The sequence below is a fragment of the Pundamilia nyererei genome, unplaced genomic scaffold (genome assembly GCF_000239375.1).
Source record: "Pundamilia nyererei isolate P.nyererei 1_Seehausen unplaced genomic scaffold, PunNye1.0 scaffold00062, whole genome shotgun sequence".
Classification (NCBI taxonomy): Eukaryota; Metazoa; Chordata; class Actinopteri; order Cichliformes; family Cichlidae; genus Pundamilia; species Pundamilia nyererei.
This window is the reverse complement of record NW_005187463.1, coordinates 81,700-99,021: the sequence shown is the minus strand read 5'-3', so window position 1 is coordinate 99,021 and position 17,322 is coordinate 81,700. Positions and strand designations below refer to the sequence as shown.

General features: G+C 43.6%; 3 protein-coding genes across 5 annotated transcripts in view; 2 read left to right on the top strand and 1 right to left on the bottom strand.

The window, feature by feature from the left end:
* csgalnact2 (chondroitin sulfate N-acetylgalactosaminyltransferase 2) lies at nucleotides 1-4,520 on the top strand. Of its 2 annotated transcripts, none has more exons than XM_005735041.2 (8): nucleotides 1-12; nucleotides 194-1,008; nucleotides 2,094-2,310; nucleotides 2,468-2,569; nucleotides 2,659-2,837; nucleotides 2,923-3,017; nucleotides 3,113-3,194; nucleotides 3,270-4,520. In XM_005735041.2, exons 2-8 carry the CDS (start codon nucleotides 369-371, stop codon nucleotides 3,560-3,562), a joined length of 1,608 nt encoding a protein of 535 aa, XP_005735098.1. In that variant the 5' UTR covers nucleotides 1-12; nucleotides 194-368; the 3' UTR covers nucleotides 3,563-4,520. The 2 variants fall into 2 exon arrangements, with proteins under 2 accessions (XP_005735098.1, XP_013766832.1); XM_013911378.1 differs by having other exon boundaries at nucleotides 169-1,008.
* An 81-nt stretch (nucleotides 4,521-4,601) lies between these two features.
* Nucleotides 4,602-11,916, bottom strand: sec23ip (SEC23 interacting protein). Of its 2 annotated transcripts, none has more exons than XM_005735042.1 (18): nucleotides 11,555-11,916; nucleotides 10,543-11,057; nucleotides 10,250-10,463; nucleotides 9,948-10,141; nucleotides 9,744-9,833; nucleotides 9,534-9,654; nucleotides 9,216-9,305; nucleotides 8,983-9,124; nucleotides 8,505-8,713; nucleotides 8,325-8,422; nucleotides 8,008-8,178; nucleotides 7,740-7,835; nucleotides 7,482-7,658; nucleotides 7,251-7,406; nucleotides 7,034-7,136; nucleotides 6,420-6,605; nucleotides 6,173-6,338; nucleotides 4,602-5,329 (listed from the first exon to the last, which is right to left on the bottom strand). In XM_005735042.1, exons 1-18 carry the CDS (start codon nucleotides 11,685-11,687, stop codon nucleotides 5,248-5,250), a joined length of 2,943 nt encoding a protein of 980 aa, XP_005735099.1. In that variant the 5' UTR covers nucleotides 11,688-11,916; the 3' UTR covers nucleotides 4,602-5,247. The 2 variants fall into 2 exon arrangements, with proteins under 2 accessions (XP_005735099.1, XP_005735100.1); XM_005735043.1 differs by having other exon boundaries at nucleotides 10,543-11,054.
* A 230-nt stretch (nucleotides 11,917-12,146) lies between these two features.
* The window catches only part of mcmbp (minichromosome maintenance complex binding protein), a 9,039-nt gene continuing 3,863 nt past the window's right edge, over nucleotides 12,147-17,322 (top strand). The window contains exons 1-9 of the mRNA XM_005735044.2: nucleotides 12,147-12,363; nucleotides 14,256-14,347; nucleotides 14,427-14,567; nucleotides 14,681-14,722; nucleotides 14,804-14,893; nucleotides 15,010-15,139; nucleotides 15,475-15,620; nucleotides 15,749-15,846; nucleotides 15,923-16,098. Coding sequence (XP_005735101.1) covers nucleotides 12,306-12,363; nucleotides 14,256-14,347; nucleotides 14,427-14,567; nucleotides 14,681-14,722; nucleotides 14,804-14,893; nucleotides 15,010-15,139; nucleotides 15,475-15,620; nucleotides 15,749-15,846; nucleotides 15,923-16,098 — 973 coding nt within the window. The 5' untranslated portion in view covers nucleotides 12,147-12,305. The remainder of the gene's footprint in view (nucleotides 12,364-14,255; nucleotides 14,348-14,426; nucleotides 14,568-14,680; nucleotides 14,723-14,803; nucleotides 14,894-15,009; nucleotides 15,140-15,474; nucleotides 15,621-15,748; nucleotides 15,847-15,922; nucleotides 16,099-17,322) is intronic.

The window sequence follows — 17,322 nt, the reverse complement described above, 5'->3', positions numbered from 1 at the left end:
TGTAGATAGCAGGTTGGTTTATTTGAAAGGTTGTTTAAAGGTAACACATTAAATGTCATTGTATGATTATCTACTGTTTTGTCATCAGTGCTTTTATCTAAAAGTCCCTGTATTGGGATCCTGGATTGTGGCTTTTTTTCTGATTGTGGATTTCTGTGTTTTTAACAGCTGATCGTTTTGTGGATTTATACAGGACCTATGTGTGGAAATACTGATGCATTGGAGCCAAAGAACAAGATCTCTTTATTCCAAAATGATCTACACACCCATGTCTCTAAGATGATGTACAGAAACCTGTTTTAAGTAATGTGAGCAGTCCGGGGTGAAGGGAATGCAGGCTTGTCAGCTATAGCTTTTATGAGAACGTGATGCCCAGGCGGGGATTGCCACTTCAGGGTCGGGTCCGCTGGCTCTTCCTGGGTCTTTTTCTGCTGCTAGTGTTGCTGCTGTTTGCATACCTGCTGGAGTGCACTCCACCAGCAGACGTCAGCCTGATCTTACCAGGGGAGACCTATGGCAAAGAATACTACCAGGCCCTGCTCCAGGAACAGGAGGAGCGCCACCTGAACCGTGCTGCCAGTCTGAAGCGGCAAATTGCCCAGCTTAAGCAGGAATTACAGGAAATGAGCGAGAAGTTGAAAGTTCTCCAAGAGAAAAAAGAGCTTCCAGGAGTTCCGGGTCTGGCTGATAAAGACCAAGAGCCTGGAGATTTGCTGGAGTACTTGCATTCTCAGATCGACAAGGCTGAGGTCAACACTGGAGCTCGCCTTCCAAGCGAGTATGCCTTGGTGCCGTTTGAGAGTTTTACTTCTTCCAAGGTGTACCAGCTGGAAATGGGGCTAACGCGGCACCCAGAGGAGAAACCAGTCCGCAAGGACCGCAGGGATGAGCTGGTGGAGGTCATTGAGGCCGCACTAGACATCATCAACAACCCTGACGAGGAGGATGGTGTGGAGGATGATGTGCCGATGCAGAGGCAAACCTACACAGATGGTCACTTTACTGAAGGTGAGACTCTCGGTTAAATTACAGAGTAAGAGGCAATGACTGTAACCAGTGTTCAAAATGAACCTTTTATTAACAGTTTCCACTCAGTGAATAGACTCGTTGAAAAAAAAAAAATCACCAGGAAAATCTATTTTTAACGATCCAGAATAATAAACTGAGCCTTTGTTCCAAATCTGATTTGGTTAGTACATTTTATTAAGACAAAGGAGCACTGGGTTGCACTGATATACACTATCTGATGAACACTGGCCAATTTTGCCTATTGATTGATGTTGGCATATATGACAGTTATCAGATTTTGTGAACAGTCTGTATTTAGGAATATAAATGTTGCACTGGTTAAATGTTCAAACTGTGTGAGCTGCAAGACTTTAACTCTTTACCCTCTGGAAGCCTTTGAAGCTCTTTTCTGAACTTGATGCTTTCTGTTATATTTCAGGCTCGCTTATAGAACAAAGTGACTGGGTGTGCATCAGAAGTTAGTGACGATGGTCCCTGACCTTGCAGCTACCTTTGGATAAAACGAGTCAAAATTAAAGCACATCTTTTATTTTCTTTTAGAATATTTATTTTCCCCTTATTCCAGGAAAACAATAAACAACAAAACAAAATCAGCCAAATTGTTACTTTAAACATTGATATTGGGCCAAAATGTCACAATCGGCAAAGGTCCGATTCAAGTTCAGACAGAACAAGCTTGACCTCAAAAGTGATGCGTCAAACGTAAAATACATTTGAAAGTTCATAAGCTGCACTCTCAGCTGCAATGACCCTCCATGACTCCTGCTCCTTGGCTAGTGTATATTGCTTGGTCAGAGTTGTGGTTAGGAGATTACATGAGATAGTTAAGGTTTGACAAAACTACAGGGGTCAGAGCTAGTCAGATTAAGACTGTGGTGTGCCTTTGCATAGCAAGGATGGGGACAAAAGTTTATGCTACGTGTCTGTGTTTGCGCGTTAGTCATGCACAGCAGTAGTGCCAAACAGAAATTCTCCTTGAATTTGGCATTTAGTGCCACTTAGTGGATAACTGGTATGTTTTCTCAGCCTGTCTCAGTGTTTTTCAGATTGTCTTCTTTTGGCAGGGCTGTACCGGACAGAGCGAGACAAAGGGACACTTTACGAGCTCTTCTTTGCCAAAGAGGATTCCAGCAGTTTCCGCCACGTCACACTGTTCAGGCCTTTTGGGCCCTTAATGAAAGTCAGGAGCACATCTGTGGAAACATCAGGAATGATTATTAACATCATTGTGCCACTAGCGGGCAGAGCAGAAACTTTCTCACAGTTCTTGCAAAACTTCAGGTGAGAATGAATCTTAAATCCATCCCTCTCCACTAAACATGAGCCAGCACCCTTGGCCTTCATTAGACGTGTTGGCTTTTGTTTCCACCATTGTTGTGGAAAGCACTGCAGCCTTGTGTGTCCTTGTAATCCATTTGAAAAATGCATGTGTTTTTAGGGAGGTGTGCATACAGCATGACAGAAGGGTACATCTCACGGTGGTTTATTTTGGGCAGGAAGGTCTACAGGAGGTGACGTCATCTCTGGAAAAAATGTCGAGGTGAGTCTATTGAACAGAAAGACCTTTTAATAGGCTTGTTAATATGTCGTATGAGGCATTTGTTAAAAATCAGGCGTTTTGTTTTACAGGGAGGAGAGCTTCTCCAACTACACTCTCATCCCAGTGGACGAGGAGTTTTCCCGAGGTCGAGGTTTGGATATCGGAGCTCACGCATGGAAGAAAGGCGACGTCTTAATGTTTTTTTGTGATGTGGACATCCATTTTACACTCGAGTTCCTTAACACCTGTCGTCTCCACGCTGCTCCAAGTAGGTTTAATTGGCTCACATTCATTATACTCTTTTAGTGCTCTTGCTCTCAGCCAAAGGTTAATTTTCTTGTTCTGTTTTACAGACAAGAAAGTCTTCTATCCTGTCGTGTTTAGTTTGTACAATCCTGCCATTGTCTACGGAAATTTGGAGCTGGCTCCACCTGTTGAACTCCAGCTGGTAAGAAGTGTAAAGGTTCCCATTCTGACCAACGTGTTAGAAAGCTGGTTTGGTGGTGACCTGTGTGTCAGAGATGACTATCTGTTTTCAAATAGATTCATAAAAAGGATGCTGGATTCTGGAGAGACTTTGGATTTGGAATGACATGCCAGTATCGCTCCGACTTTCTAAATATCGGTAAGCACCAATCATTTGTTTTATTAGACGCAACAGTTGTGCGTAACATGTTTTAAATGGGTCGTATCCCCGCAGGTGGTTTTGATCTTGAAGTCAAAGGTTGGGGGGTGGAAGACGTCCACTTGTACAGGAAGTATCTGCGGAGTGACATGATAGTGATCCGCACGCCTGTGTCGGGTCTGTTCCACCTGTGGCACGAGAAGCAGTGCGCGGACGAGCTGACGCCGGAGCAGTACCGCATGTGCATCCAGTCCAAAGCGATGAACGAGGCCTCCCACTCTCACCTGGGGATGCTGGTTTTCCGCGAGGAGATCGAGGCTCACCTACGCAAGCAGGCCTTCAAGACACAGAGCAAAACAGAGGACTGAGCGAGCCTCTGCGTACCCAGCATCATTTCTACATTAAGACTGCATGGTGCTGATATCGTTAAGGCACTACAGCGAAGACATGTTTACACGGATCCTTCTGCATTTCACCGCACAGCTGTAGACAAATGAATGTACAAAAATGAACATTAGTCAATGTGAAAGTTCACAACGTGGCAACAAGTGTTACTGAAGAGCTGACGCATAATTAGCAATACTTAACTTGCTGAGGGAAGAACAACAGGTACGTATCTGGTGGATTTAGGTTGACAATATGTTACATGAAATCAAATCAATAGGCATGCGCTTTCTAACTTTGAACTCGACAACTTCTCATTAAGCCACCCTGCCTGCTTCAAACACAGCACCTGACCTGCAGCCAGCCTCTTTAGCACCTTTTACAGCCAAATATGACTTCAGAAAGATTTCAGCTCATTCAGATGATTTCTGGCAGCTGTTGCGTGTTTGGACAGGCTTTTTAAATCAAACTAAAGACACATTAAAGGATAACAAGTTGCATAATTTATTGACAACTGTAAAGATGTTGCACTTTCTCATAGTGAACAAAAGAAGCCAAAAGTTTCAGCTGATCCTCAAACACTTTATAATCTTTCACTCAGTATTTTGGCAGTAGTATATGGAGCCATAATATTCTGTTTCTATTAGAAGTTCTGTGAGAGGGGCAGTATGGGTTTTTAAAAAAAAAAAAGGGAACTTGTGTTTTGTGACAGTGAGTCGCTGTTATCATTCATTTATTGCTGATTGTTTCCAAGTAAAGAGTTCACCTGAAAAGCATGTTGATCAAATGGTTCAAGGACTTGAGCAAAGATCTGCTTACTGCATGCAACGCTACAATATCAGGTGTATGTGGACCAGTATTATTGTATAGATAACAATGAGCGTCATTCCCAGCACTACGATTCCCACTTCTTGACTGGGATTGAATGTTACAGTCATGCTTGTAAATATTTTTCTAATATTCCATTGTTTCATACATGTGAGTTAAATATGTGCCTACATGCAGACAGTACTATGAGCCGTATTCACAGCTGCTGGTTTTTATTCCACATAATGTTACAGCTGAACAGTTCATAGGTTAGAGGGGTAATTTTAATGAGGACAGCTGTCTACAGATTACATAGTGCAGGCAAGAAGTGCTTTTTCTCCCTCACAGAGGAAGCAGGTCTCATCTGGTACTGTAATTATTTTATTATTAATGTTTTTGCAAATATTCCAGCTTTCTGTAGATAGTCTTCGAGTCTCTCCTTACCCTGCAGGAGAAAACATCAGCAGTACACAATCCAAACGAAACACTTGAGCAAGGTGATGATTTATTTTGAGTCTTGCCATGAAATAAAACTTACAGAAGGCTGCATTTGCTTCTGCTCCTTCTTTTCTGCTGTTAGTATTTGATCTGCTGATACATGTTCTTGGGAAACTTGACCCCTCCCCCCATTTCTATAATTTATACTATAAAAATGTAATATCAAACTTGTCAAGTTTCTTTGAATCAACGAGCTCATTTGTATGTTTCTTAATTTAAGACAAATGGCGTAATACAATTGTATTATTCATCTGTATATAATAAACTACATCAATAAAAAAAAAAGGAAAAATAATCAAAATCCCAGTGAAGAAGTAATACATGAAACTAAATGGGACCAAAGCAGACAGGTGTACTCTGTGTATTAATGAGCCATCTGTTCTGGATGGATCCCCATGGTCTTGTAGATCTCTTTGAGAATGAGCAGAGCCGTGTCTTCAGATTGCCTACAAAACAACACAAGTGTTAATACACAGGTTTCAGACAGTCACCGAAGCAGCTTAAAGGACCTTCAGACGTCACTCACCATCATTTATATGTGCAGTTTTTATATGCCTCTTTTCCACTAGTACCTACTCGACTCAACTCGATTCTGTTGCAGTCGTTTTCCATTACAATTGAGTACCACCTCCACGTGGGTCATTAAAGCTTTTTGTCAGACTCTGGGACCACAGTGGGGGTTTTTTTCTGCGGCCATTTTTCTCGTTGCCAGGTTTCAAAAATGGTGGTTTGGATTTTTGTGAAGGAGTCACTCTCATGACTCATCGAGTGACACCATCGTCTGGCCTATTGGTGGCATGCAGTCTGATTTCACATTTTCGGATTAACTGTGATCACTTGGAACGCCGGCCGAGCACGTACTAAAGAAGGTAATACCCACCCAGTACCAGGTACTACTACCTAATGAAAAACTATCAAAACTAAGTTGAATCAAGTCGAGCTAAGAAGGTACTGATGGAAACGAGGTAAGAATGTACTGTGAGGAAAGGGCCTAAAAATCAACCATGATTAAAAAAAAAAAAAATTATACTGCAGAAGAGTAAGTCTTTTTTTTATTTTTTAAATGAAACCAAAATAATATGAGGACTTGGTAAATTATTAAGGATCACATATTTGAGAGGCTGAACCCACCAAACCTGTTATTTTTGCACATAGTAAATATTTAAATTATTAATTGATACCAAAAAATATGGACTTAGTTTTCAGTCTGTGTCATTCAGCTGCTTAATATTCAAGTTTCCATTCAAATTGCAACTACAAACAGGTCTTTAATATGAGATTGCTTGTACCAGTAGCAGAGGTGACTCTGGAGGGCAAACAAATACTCGTTGAAACTCTCAATGGGCTTCTCCTGCAGGACGTAGTCGATGCGATTTCCTCCGTTTAACATCCCGATCTTCACCTGAGACTCGTCGTCTTCTTTTTGAAGCTCAGGGTTGTCTGGAATCTTATGCTCTGTGACAAACCAGATCAAAACGGTTGATCTAACAGTACAGAAAATAGTCAAACAAAGACTCACAAGTGAGCCGCACTCACCTTCGTGCACTTGTTGCTTCTCCTCCTCTTCGATCTGATTGGCCACGATGGCCAGCTGGGCCTGAAGTTGGGCATTCGAGGTGTGAGCACGAGCAAAGTCGTTGAGGGTCTGCCAGGCAGTCCTCAGGGAGCTGATGAAACCCTGCTTCAGGTCAGAGCCCATCCTGGTGAGAGACTCCTTTAGCTCTGAAACACACAGAATCACACCTAAGCCCATTTCCACACAACCAATGAAACCTACATACACTTTAAAAAAAAAAAAAAGCAACCACCGCGAGAAACTTTATTTTGCTGTCACCTTAATGTTTTTCTGCACAGCCAAGGAAAAAACAAATCAGTTTTATTTGCCACTACGTTGCTTCATGGCAATTGAAGTGCAAGAATAGAGTCTTTGTGCTGTGTAACTGCAGATATTGGGACGCTCCACCCTTAAACGGCAGAGAGGCCAAAAACACTGAACAGTTTAGCTTAGGCTCAATAACTAACTCTGTATCTGTATCTGTCAGCATTCACAGTTAAAACCTGATTATTATATTTTGTTCCTTTTGCTTGAAACGTAATCTCATATGTGACTACAACAATGACAGCTCTGCTCTGAGTGTTTGGGTCCATACCAAGATGAAGCCTCTTCCGTCCTTTGTGATGTGGGATCAAAACAGGCTTCAAGTCCAGGTCTGGCATTATCATAGGCTCAATCCTGTAAGCCACTGGATCCAGCTAAAAGACATTAGTCTAGTGAATGAAATGCCTGTGCACACCAGAATACTGTACAAATCTGACCCAGAAACAATAAAACATGTTACAAATAGCTATAAATACACAAACACATACTGGATGATAAATATTGAAGAATCCCTTGCATGTGGGCAGCTGGTACGTCTCTTCGATATTCTCAAGTCCTCGTACAGTCAGGAACATGCCGATTGGAGAACCCAAGGCAAAGAAATTCACAGGCTCAAAGTCCAGAGTGTGGTAGATGACAGACACCTGCAAAAAGTTTATTAAATGTCAGCTCTGCTTCAGAATAGCAGCTCATTGTTGCTGAAAGACAGATGTGTTTACCTGCCCCGTTCCAACTTCAAAGTAATTGTAGTCCACATGGACAGAGGAGACGGTGCTGCCCACTGGAAGCTTCTTCACAGTCGGATCAGAGGGAACTTCAGCTGCTGGTGGAGGTGCTGCAGTCTGAGTGACCTCTTTGACCTCTTTTTTGTTCTCCTGAGCTGCCTGGCGTGCAGCCTGTGAACATGAAACCATGAGTGGGGCGGGTCCATAATCACAATTTTGCAAGTCTCGCAGATACTCAGCAGACAAACTTACCTGCTTATTCACTCTTTCTTTCACAAATTTGGCAATTTTTTTTCTGGGACCAAGTGGGATACCCATCTCCTTCAGGTCCTCAATTGTGCACATAAGCTAAGAGAATATAAAAGGGTCAGAATAAGATGAATTACATTATATTGCATAAAACCCCCGATGTTCTCAAATGACCTTATACAGTTTACATTTATAACTAGATTTCTTATACTTCTAAAACATATCTCAGCTCCTAGCAGTCTGTAAAATAAAAGGTGGACTGTGTTCTTACAAAAGATTCAATGTCAATCTTCTCCTCATCAAAGGTACTCTTGTATTCAGAGAGGCCCAGATGTTCCAGCATAGCAGCAAGATCCTCAAACTCCTCCCCGTCTTCTTTGGGCTGCTCCTCCACAGCTGGAGGGGTGACGGCACTATTTTCCTGTGCAACAGGGGCCGTCACCTGATATGAGAAGCAAAATTTACAATTACATACCGAACTTTTATTCTGAAAATATTCAACTCATTTACAAATAAACGGAAAAGAGCACGGTGTTTGTTTTATTTTTACAGTATATTGTAATTTATTTAAATTAGTCAGGGCGTGACCTGTCTGACTTCTCCGTTAGCAGCGGGCATGGTTGGCATGGCCCCTCCAGGTGAGGCATTCTTCTGATTTGAAAGCAGGTCAAAGAGAATCAAAGAACCTGCAAGGAGAAACATGCAGAAAAATTAAGTGATGGTGGAAAAAAATAGAAAGGTTAGAAGCTGATTAAACATGTTTATTACCTAAGCTGTGTCCTGCCACTGACACTGCTCCTCTGAAGTCCGGGTTCCTCTCCATGAACAGGGCATAGAGTCGGTTAATCTCCTGAGCAACAGTGTCCATGATGGTCTGGCAGTAAGTGGGACTGTTGTAGAAAAGCACATCTAACAAGGTCTCGTTGGTAAAGTGACGTAAACGCCCGGTGCTGGGCAAAGTGATCTTCTTTATCCTCCTGCAAAGATGAACAAGAAATAAGTCTGCTAAGGTCCTGCAAGGATGTCTGGTGAACTGAGGCACCAATTGTCTCCGGCATATAATGACAGTGTCCAAAAAATGTTCTGTTTACCCATCTCTGAGTAATGATGAAGGACTTACAGGTGACAAACAATGTCAATTTAAAATAAGAGAGTAAGTCCAGTGTTTCCATCCAGTCAGGAGCTATTTATAATATCACCACATGTGTGTCAGGCCTCTTTGGCGTTAAACCCTTGTCCCCCTCACCTGTCCACCCCTGTGGCATCTCCATGTAGAGCCGTGTGCCACTGCACGGGCAGAAACTCCACTCTGCTGATAGCGTGTTCATCCAGCGATTTCTTAAAATGGCTCTGCAGCAGCTTCAGCGACACATTACGGAAGTCGTCCACTGAAAGCAGGACAAAACAGCATTTTTAACGTTTCCTTTGTACACATCGTTACACGACTGCAGTGTGACTGCTCATTACTTCATTACTCACCACACTCAATCATGCTCCGAAATCTCAAGTCACACACGGGGCCAATTCCATGAACCATGAACACAAGATGATCCACCGTTGAGAGCTCACCTAGAAAGAGATGTCTCTAATCTTAAATATGTGCATAAAATGTGAACTACAGTCAGAATGAGGCTGCATTATACTTCACCTAGCACCCAACCAGCTATCAAAAAGTCCTTCTAATGCCTCTGGAATACTTTATCATACTTTCCATTTCCTAAAATTACACTTAGTGGATGATACAAACTGTGTTTACACTTAGAGCAAATTATTTTGAGCACAGCGGAACTTGTCTACCATCAGGCACTTCATCGTGGTCATCATCGATTCCTCTCTTCACCACTCTGGGTCTGGTCTGCCCGTCCTGAGTTGTGCCCCACTCATCTGGTACGCAGGAGGGCTGAAACTGCACTATGACCTACAAAGGCAAACAGATCAATGCTCGTGAACTATAAAGCTAATTACATCATCAGCCCGCTACAGCACATTAATCAAACAGGGGTTTACCTTTGGGTTGTGCATCACAATGGTTTCCCCTGATGGGAACTCCAGCCTGCGGTGCCACTGGTTGGTAGACACAGCTTTCTTATATTCAGCCTAGAGATGATGCAATAATACAATATTATAATTTCCTTTTACAACAGTGCAGCCTAAACTAAATCAATAAAGAACAATGCAGAGGGTATAAAAAACAGTATTTTTGAGACAAACCTCGAGCTTATCGCTGAACTCCTCAGAGTAAGGAATAAAGCGACTATCTGTATCTCCTTTGTAGAACCAGGTGCAGCGTCGGACCTCTGTAGGCTCCTCCTCCCAGTACACTGCAGTCCGCATGCGGTCATAAAGCTGCACGTCATACCTCCCTCCGTCTGTGCGTATGATCACACTTTCTGGATCTGGTTGAACTGAAAGAATGAAGAAAAAAAACAAAACAAAAAAACTTCACTGTGCAGTTCAGGTCAAAATTAGATTCTCAGGACTCCAAAGACAAATTTGCACGTGTCTTGTCGTACCAGAGTTGTACGTCTCCTCAAGCTGAAGGGAGTCAAAGATACTGAAAGGAAGCCAGACGCTTTTTGACTCCACCTGCTTGCAGTAGAACCAGTGAGGCTGAACTGGCTCATAGACGTTGTAGTTGTACGGCATCATGGGAACAGCAGGAACGACGGCTCCAGCTGTGGTGGCTGGAAGTGGAGGTGGAGGGCTCTGAATCTGTGTGGGAGGAGGCTGAAGAGAGAAAGATGTGATTTAACTTCCCAAATAAGTTAATAAACCCTTTGAGCAACAACACCGGTGTGACACTCACCTTTGTATACATGGGTCCTGATGGGGGGAACGTTTGCGGTGGCGAGCTGAGCAAGTAGGGATTCTGCTGTGGCGTGTGTGTTGGCGGCAGGATTTCCGGAGCTGGAATATAAGGACTAGCTCTGCTGCTGGTGGGGGTGTGTCTGTACGGGTTGTGGCTCTGCGGCTGCATCTGGGGAGGCGGTGGGGTCATTGTGGTAGGGGGAGGAGTGTGACGCCCCACGGGGCTCTGGTAAACTGCACTACCAAACATCGAAGGAGAAGGGTTCATTTGTGAGCTGGCAGGTGGGGGTTGTGGTGGAACCATGCTGACACTGCTGGGAACAGAAACGTGTCCCGTTGTGGTCGGGGCTGCAGACAGCACTGACGGGGGGCATGGAGAATGCCCTATTGATGCAAATGGGTCAGTACTGGTTATGGGACTGGAGAAGTAGCTGAATGTAGACGGGGCATGTCCATTCCCAGATGTCTGACCTACAAAGCTGTCTTCTTCTCCAACATCAGTGGAGTCATCTACTGCACACCGACATGGAGAATAAAAGTGTAACACATGTTTTAGTATCTATGCAAAAACATCTGACACACATTAAATCACAGAGATAGAGAATATGTGCTCAGAGCTGTAGCTTTCTACTGTTTAGTCCTTAAAGTATAAAAAGAGGAAACATGTTTATCAGGCGCTTGTTCAGCAGAATGTCGCATCATTAAATCCCTGTAACAGGACGTTATCTTTCCATTTAACTCAGAACACTGTTTTGCCTGTGACCCTGAAACATACGTGCAAAATAAAACCTCACACAGCTGCCAGTCTGACCACAACACATCGCTGTCAGTTAGCCTAACCTTACGCCTGATAAACGCTTCCCTACTCGGACAAGGTTTCTTTCTCTTTCTGTTACTTTTACACTCAGTAAGCCCCGATAGCGATACGGGAACCCAATCTGCTAACTAGCTTAGCTTGCTAACGAATCCGCAAATGTTTGGACATTTCCTCAGTCGGCATCTCGTCTCACCTCCTGACAGCACCGCCGGACCAGTGGCCTGACTCACTGGCATGAAAGGCAAATTGAAGTTAAACTCTGGAGCGGCGCTGAATAGTAAATTTGCACTGGTGTTTGGAGCATTATTATTTTTTCTATCTGCCATTTTCCCCGAGAATTACACGTAGCCACTACCGGAGCAGGCAGACAGGACACGCTCAGTTCTCCAATGAGCGTTTTTGTTTTTTTCACTGCGCTTGCAGATTTTGCTGAGCTATAAAGCATTAACCGGAGATTGCACGACTACAAGCGGCGTAGCACATATTATTCAGATCTACTAAAATCACGCAGGCAATTTCGCCACAGTTCTTTTGTTGGAGCTACAACAAACACTCTCGCTCACCACTGCCACCTATAGACCAGGATGATTACTTACACTGTAATATTGAATCTTTTAAATAAAAAAACAATAAACTGTATCTTTAAAAAATAGAAGTAGCTCTATATTAAAGACTATTTCTTTACTTTTCTTCACTAGAGCAGGAATTTAAAGTCAAACGAAAAACACCCAGCCTATCCTGAAGGAGAGTTATGACGCACCTCCGTGCTCCGGTTGGTCCCCGTACCCAAAACAAACCCACTACGCTCTCCGTCTGGTGACGCAAATTTCCCGCCCTTCACTTCAGCGATCCCGTGTATGGGGAAAGTCAACAAACTGGTATTTTCACTGTGATTTTTCTTTGATATATTTTCTAATCTCCGGACCTTTATCACCATCTAAGCCATGCCTTCCACACATGACTGGATTAACGACCCCGTTGGTGTTGTTGAGGGGATGTTTGGTAAGACACCGGAACTTCACTCAGTAGGGCTAACGCGTGAACCTAGCTAGTTAGCTCTCTGACTACGTACCATGCCAACTTTGCACATTGCAGGTGGCTGTGTGTGGTTTCTTTTTTCTTTCTCTTCGAAAAAGCAAATGATTTACACTTGTCTTACACTTTTTCGTGTAGTTACTGTACACACGCCAGTGCCACACATCAAGACGGAGACGGATTTTAAAGAATAAGCGGAAAAATCCACATATTCCTTAAAATCTTAAAGGACTGACATTTACGTGTCACTGGTGGGGGCGGTTATATTTAAGATTAATAAAAGTTGCTTATATCTTTTAGACATGTTGTATCATGTAATTCTAGTAACTCTTTTATCTATTTCCCTTCCAAACCCCCACATTATAACAGGGTTTCTCTTTACCCTGTCTCACTTCTTTGCTCAACATATTACATTTATACACTTACTAGTCACTTCATTAGGTACGTCTGTTGAACTCTTCAATAAGACATATTTAATCTCTCTAATATATGCAGTTCCATGGCAACAACTCAGTGCATTTAACCACGCAGACATGGGCAAGACGACCGAGCATGAGAATTGGATGAAATGTGTTTTTAATTGACTTTGAATGTGGTATAGTTGTTGGTGCCAGACAAGCTGCTTTGAGTATTTCAAAAACTGCTGATATACTGGGATTTTCCCCCATAACCATCTCTTCGGCTTACAGAAAATTGGTCAGAAGAAGAGAAAATATCCAGTGAGGACCAGTTGTCTGGTGGAAATGCCTTGATGATGTTAGAGATCAGAGGACAATGGTTTGTCTGCTTTGAGCTGATAGGAACGCAACAAAGTAACTCGAATGACTACTTGTTAGACCCAGGATATGCAGAAGAGCATCTGTAAATGTGCAACATGTCAAAACGTGAGGCAGATGTGCTACAGCAGCAGAACACTTGATTTCTGCTGCAGAATTTGGATGGTAGGATCAACATTTGGCATAAACAACATGAAAGCATGGCTGTGTTCTGCCTTGCATCACCAATTTAGGTTGCTGGTGGTGTAATGATGTGTGAGGGATATCTTATTGTCACACTTTAGGCCCCTTAGTACCAGCTGAGCATCATTTAAAAACCACAACCAAACTGAGGGTTGTTTCTGACCATGTCTATTCCCTTTATGTCCACAGTGTGGGGGTGACCGTGGCTCAAGAGTTGGCAGTTTGTCTTGTAATTGGAAGCTTGCTGGTTCGAGCCCCGGCTTGGACAGTCTGGGTCGTTGTGTCCTTGGGCAAGACACTTCACCCGTTGCCTGGTGGCGGTCAGAGGGCCTGGTGGCGCCAGTGTCTGGCAGCCTCGCCTCTGTCAGTGCACCCCAGGCTGTGGCTACAATGTAGCTTGCCATCACCAGTGTGTGAATGGGTGGATGACTGAATGTAGGGGTCCATAGGGACTAAGTAAAGCGCTATACAAATACAGGCCATTTACAGTGTACATCAGCCTGTGTGGAACGGGAGATTCACATCATGGCTGACAAGTCTGCAGCAACTGTGTGATGCTGTCACGTCAATATTGACCAGGATCTTCAAGGAATCTTTCCACCACTTTGAATCAGTGACATAAAAAATTAAGACAGTTTTGAACGCAAACAAGTGGGAGGAGCACCTTTGATCTTTGCGAGGATGTACTTTGAAAATGCCTGGTTGGGGGACAGGTTGGGGGACTGGTCTGTGGTGGTAGTGGAGCTTCCATGATTGCTCACACCAGAGGGCGCGTTCCATAGTGAGACAGAACATCTTTATCTAATGCAGCCCAGCTAAGCTAATTTTGCTCTACAACAACCATTTATCCAACTTTGAGTTTTGATTTGCCAATAAAATTATGCCTTCTTGATATTTCAGCCGCTTCCCAGAGTAATCCAAGCTCTGGCTGGGAGGCGAGAGCCGTGGAGTTCTTCAAAGATCGACTGAAAGAGAAGGACGCTCACACCTTGGTAATACAAATTACACTTTTAACAAAAACATGTGCACGAATGACAGGCTCCTAATCTGTTTCTGCACACTTTGATGCAGGTCCCATCTCTCAACGACATCCCCATGCATTACCTGAAGCCCAACAGCCTCGTGAAATTTCGCTGTTTCATCCAAGACATGTTTGATCCAGAGTTCTACATGGGAGTCTATGAGACTGTCGATCCAGCCACACAGGCTAAAGTACGCACTTCTTTATCCTCTCGCCTGCTGTTATTGGTACGAGTGCAGCCCTTTGATAATCTTTGATAGCTGTTTTCATCTTTCATCCTCTTTTTCTGTCTATTCTTTCACAGACGTTGCGATGTGGGAAGTATAAAGATGTGACAGAATGCGGGGTGAGTCTCTTCAAAGACTCATTCGCTGTAGATGGCTCATTTTAGCTCCAACTTGTTTGTTAACGGGTGTTTCATCTGCAGGTGGATTTTAACTCTAAAAACACAGTAACTGCAGAGCGACAGACTTTCTACTGTGTGCCAATCCCCGGAGAAAACCCCTGGGTCAAAGAGATATCCTCAGCTTGCAAAAGACCACATAGAATCGCTCTTTACGCAGCTGGCATTCGTGAAATGTGCATTTATATCTTGTGATCTGCTGCTCCGAGTTGTCCTTAACTCTGTTGCACAGATATGCCAACAGCAGCCAAGCAAGAGTGGTGCCTTCCACCTCGTACGTGCCAAGCAGACAGAAACGAAGCTACGAGGAAGACGACGACATGGACACGCAGCCACAGAAGCAGAGGGAAGCGCACGCTGGTACGAGTGTTCAGAATCGGCATTCGTTCGACAAAGTCAAATTTACTGTTGGTCAGAATAAGAGTGTTAGCATAAGGTCCAACTTATAGCTGCTCTTGATCAGTTACATTATGTCATTTTATTGTGTCATTACTGTCATATTTGAAACGCTTTGATAACTTTGTGGATCCGTCCTTGCCTTGTGAGCATCGTCTAGACTCCTTTTTTCCTTGCATTATTGTGCAAATAGAAATAACTTGTGCTTTATAAAAGAAAATAGCATGTTTAGAAAGGCTATGTTGAAAATCCTGTTTAAAAAGCACTTTCGACAACGGTTTTATTTTTCCTTGCTGCAGGTCCTCAGAGTCCCACAGAACATCACGGCAACGGCGACTGTAAGCGGCAGGAGACAGAAGCTCCCTCCAGCCAGACGACATCTGCCTCCCACCTCGACCTCAACTTCCCCCTGCCGGGAGAGAAAGGCCCTTCCTGCCTAGTCAAGGTGCGCTGTGTCAGTTTATTCCTCTTCCAGTACTGAACCGTTTTGAACAAAGAGGTGATTTTAGAGACGATACAGCTATCATGAGGAGAGTTTTAGGACACATGCTATAATGTGCGTATCATTGGCAGGTCTACGAGGACTGGGACAGCTTCAAACTTAACGACATGCTTGAGGTCTACGGGATCCTCTCCGTCAGTCCCGCTCTCAGCGCCTTAGCCGACGAGAAGTAAGACACGTACTTTGATTTTCCTCCCTGCCCTGATCTGCTCGGTTTGTTTCTCATTGTTGACGTTTCCGTACAGAGACGCCTCTTCAAACCTGCTGGATCCCACGGAGTCCATGGAGACGGCAGAGGAGCAGAGGGTGCACTGCCCGCCAGCCTCGCTCGTTCCACGCCTCCACATGCTCTACGCCAAGCAGCTGCAGCACAACAACCCCCTGCTGCCCTCTGCCGCCACCTCGGAGGACAACAGTGCTTGTAAGGACAAACAGTAGAGTAGTAGGCCTCCAAGTTTCTTCATACTTTTTCCTCGTGTATGTTACATGCCAATCACACAGCCAGTAAGCATCCAGGAAAATATTTCATAATCCTGCTACAAAAATAAGTATCGCAGCAGGGTTTTTTTTTTTCACAGATTTTAATGAGATAGCTGAATGTAATCTTATTTACATAACATTCTGCTAAATAAGCCTGAGTACTGGGGTTGTCTAGATTTCACTTGACAACTTGAAGAAGAGACACTTTTGGCAAGTTTGACTTCATTCCTCCGGAGGGATGAAGTCAAACTTTATTAAAAAAAACATTAAGTAAACAACCCGATGCTTCCAGCACTGCAGACAAATCAGTTATTAATGCTGAATCAATGTGGGCGACACATTTAAACTGCTTTGACTACATAAATATTGTTTGCGGTGACTGTGCAATACTTTAGTGATACAGAGCCTCCTTCAGCCGTCCTCGGTGCTGGAGGAAGCATGAGAATCCTTCAGTTCTGTGCACTTTTAGCACTGTTGCCGCACAGCAAAAAGAGCCTGGGGTCAAATCTAACATTCACGATATTCTCCGTGTAGCTCAGTGGGCTCTTTCCGGTATTCCTGCTTTCTCTCACAGTCCAAAGACGGGCTCCTTAGGTTAACTGGCGATTCTAAATTGGTGTGAGGAGTGGATTAGGGGTGGGTTCTGATTATCGATTTATCGATTAAAATCGATTCTAGCTTGGATAACGTAAAATTGATTCATTAAAATCCTGAATCGATTTTAAAATGTAAATATATTTTGCCCGAAACGTCAGAATCTCAGGTTAAACCTCACAAAATTACAACAACCACCAAACAGCTAAAACAGTAAATGAGAGCAGGTACATGGATTCTGCACAAAGACGTAAACAAAGCGCGGACCCGCCGACGGATCAGAATCAGTGAGATGTCGCCTTTCTTACCCGACGGCACGGACACGGTCGGGGCTGACAGCTCGCTGATTCTGATGTTTCGCCAGGTCTGCGCTTTGTGTTTACGTCCTTTTTGCACTAGATTCTGAAGCTGCAGGTTTTATTTCTCTCCAAACAATATTGAGTGAACCAGCAGCAAAAGAAGATCCAAACTACGCTTCACATAAACATCATCATGAATTCACTCTTAGTTTTGCTATTTTGCTTCCACCAGGATAAAATCACATCTCTCTCTCTCTCTCTGTTCTTCAAAA

Bases quoted from the DNA above. Each gene is read 5' to 3' on its own strand.
- sec23ip (XM_005735042.1), bottom strand. From the start codon at position 11,687: ATGGCAGATAGAAAAAATAATAATGCTCCAAACACCAGTGCAAATTTA. The intron at 7,407-7,481 runs GTAAACACATCT...AACTTTTTGCAG, and splicing joins TTGAAGTTGGAACGGGGCAG to GTGTCTGTCATCTACCACAC. The intron at 6,606-7,033 runs GTATGGACCCAA...TGTGTGTTTCAG, and splicing joins ACGGAAGAGGCTTCATCTTG to AGCTAAAGGAGTCTCTCACC.
- csgalnact2 (XM_005735041.2), top strand. From the start codon at position 369: ATGCCCAGGCGGGGATTGCCACTTCAGGGTCGGGTCCGCTGGCTCTTC. The intron at 2,311-2,467 runs GTGAGAATGAAT...ATGTGTTTTTAG, and splicing joins CAGTTCTTGCAAAACTTCAG to GGAGGTGTGCATACAGCATG. The intron at 3,195-3,269 runs GTAAGCACCAAT...GTATCCCCGCAG, and splicing joins CTCCGACTTTCTAAATATCG to GTGGTTTTGATCTTGAAGTC.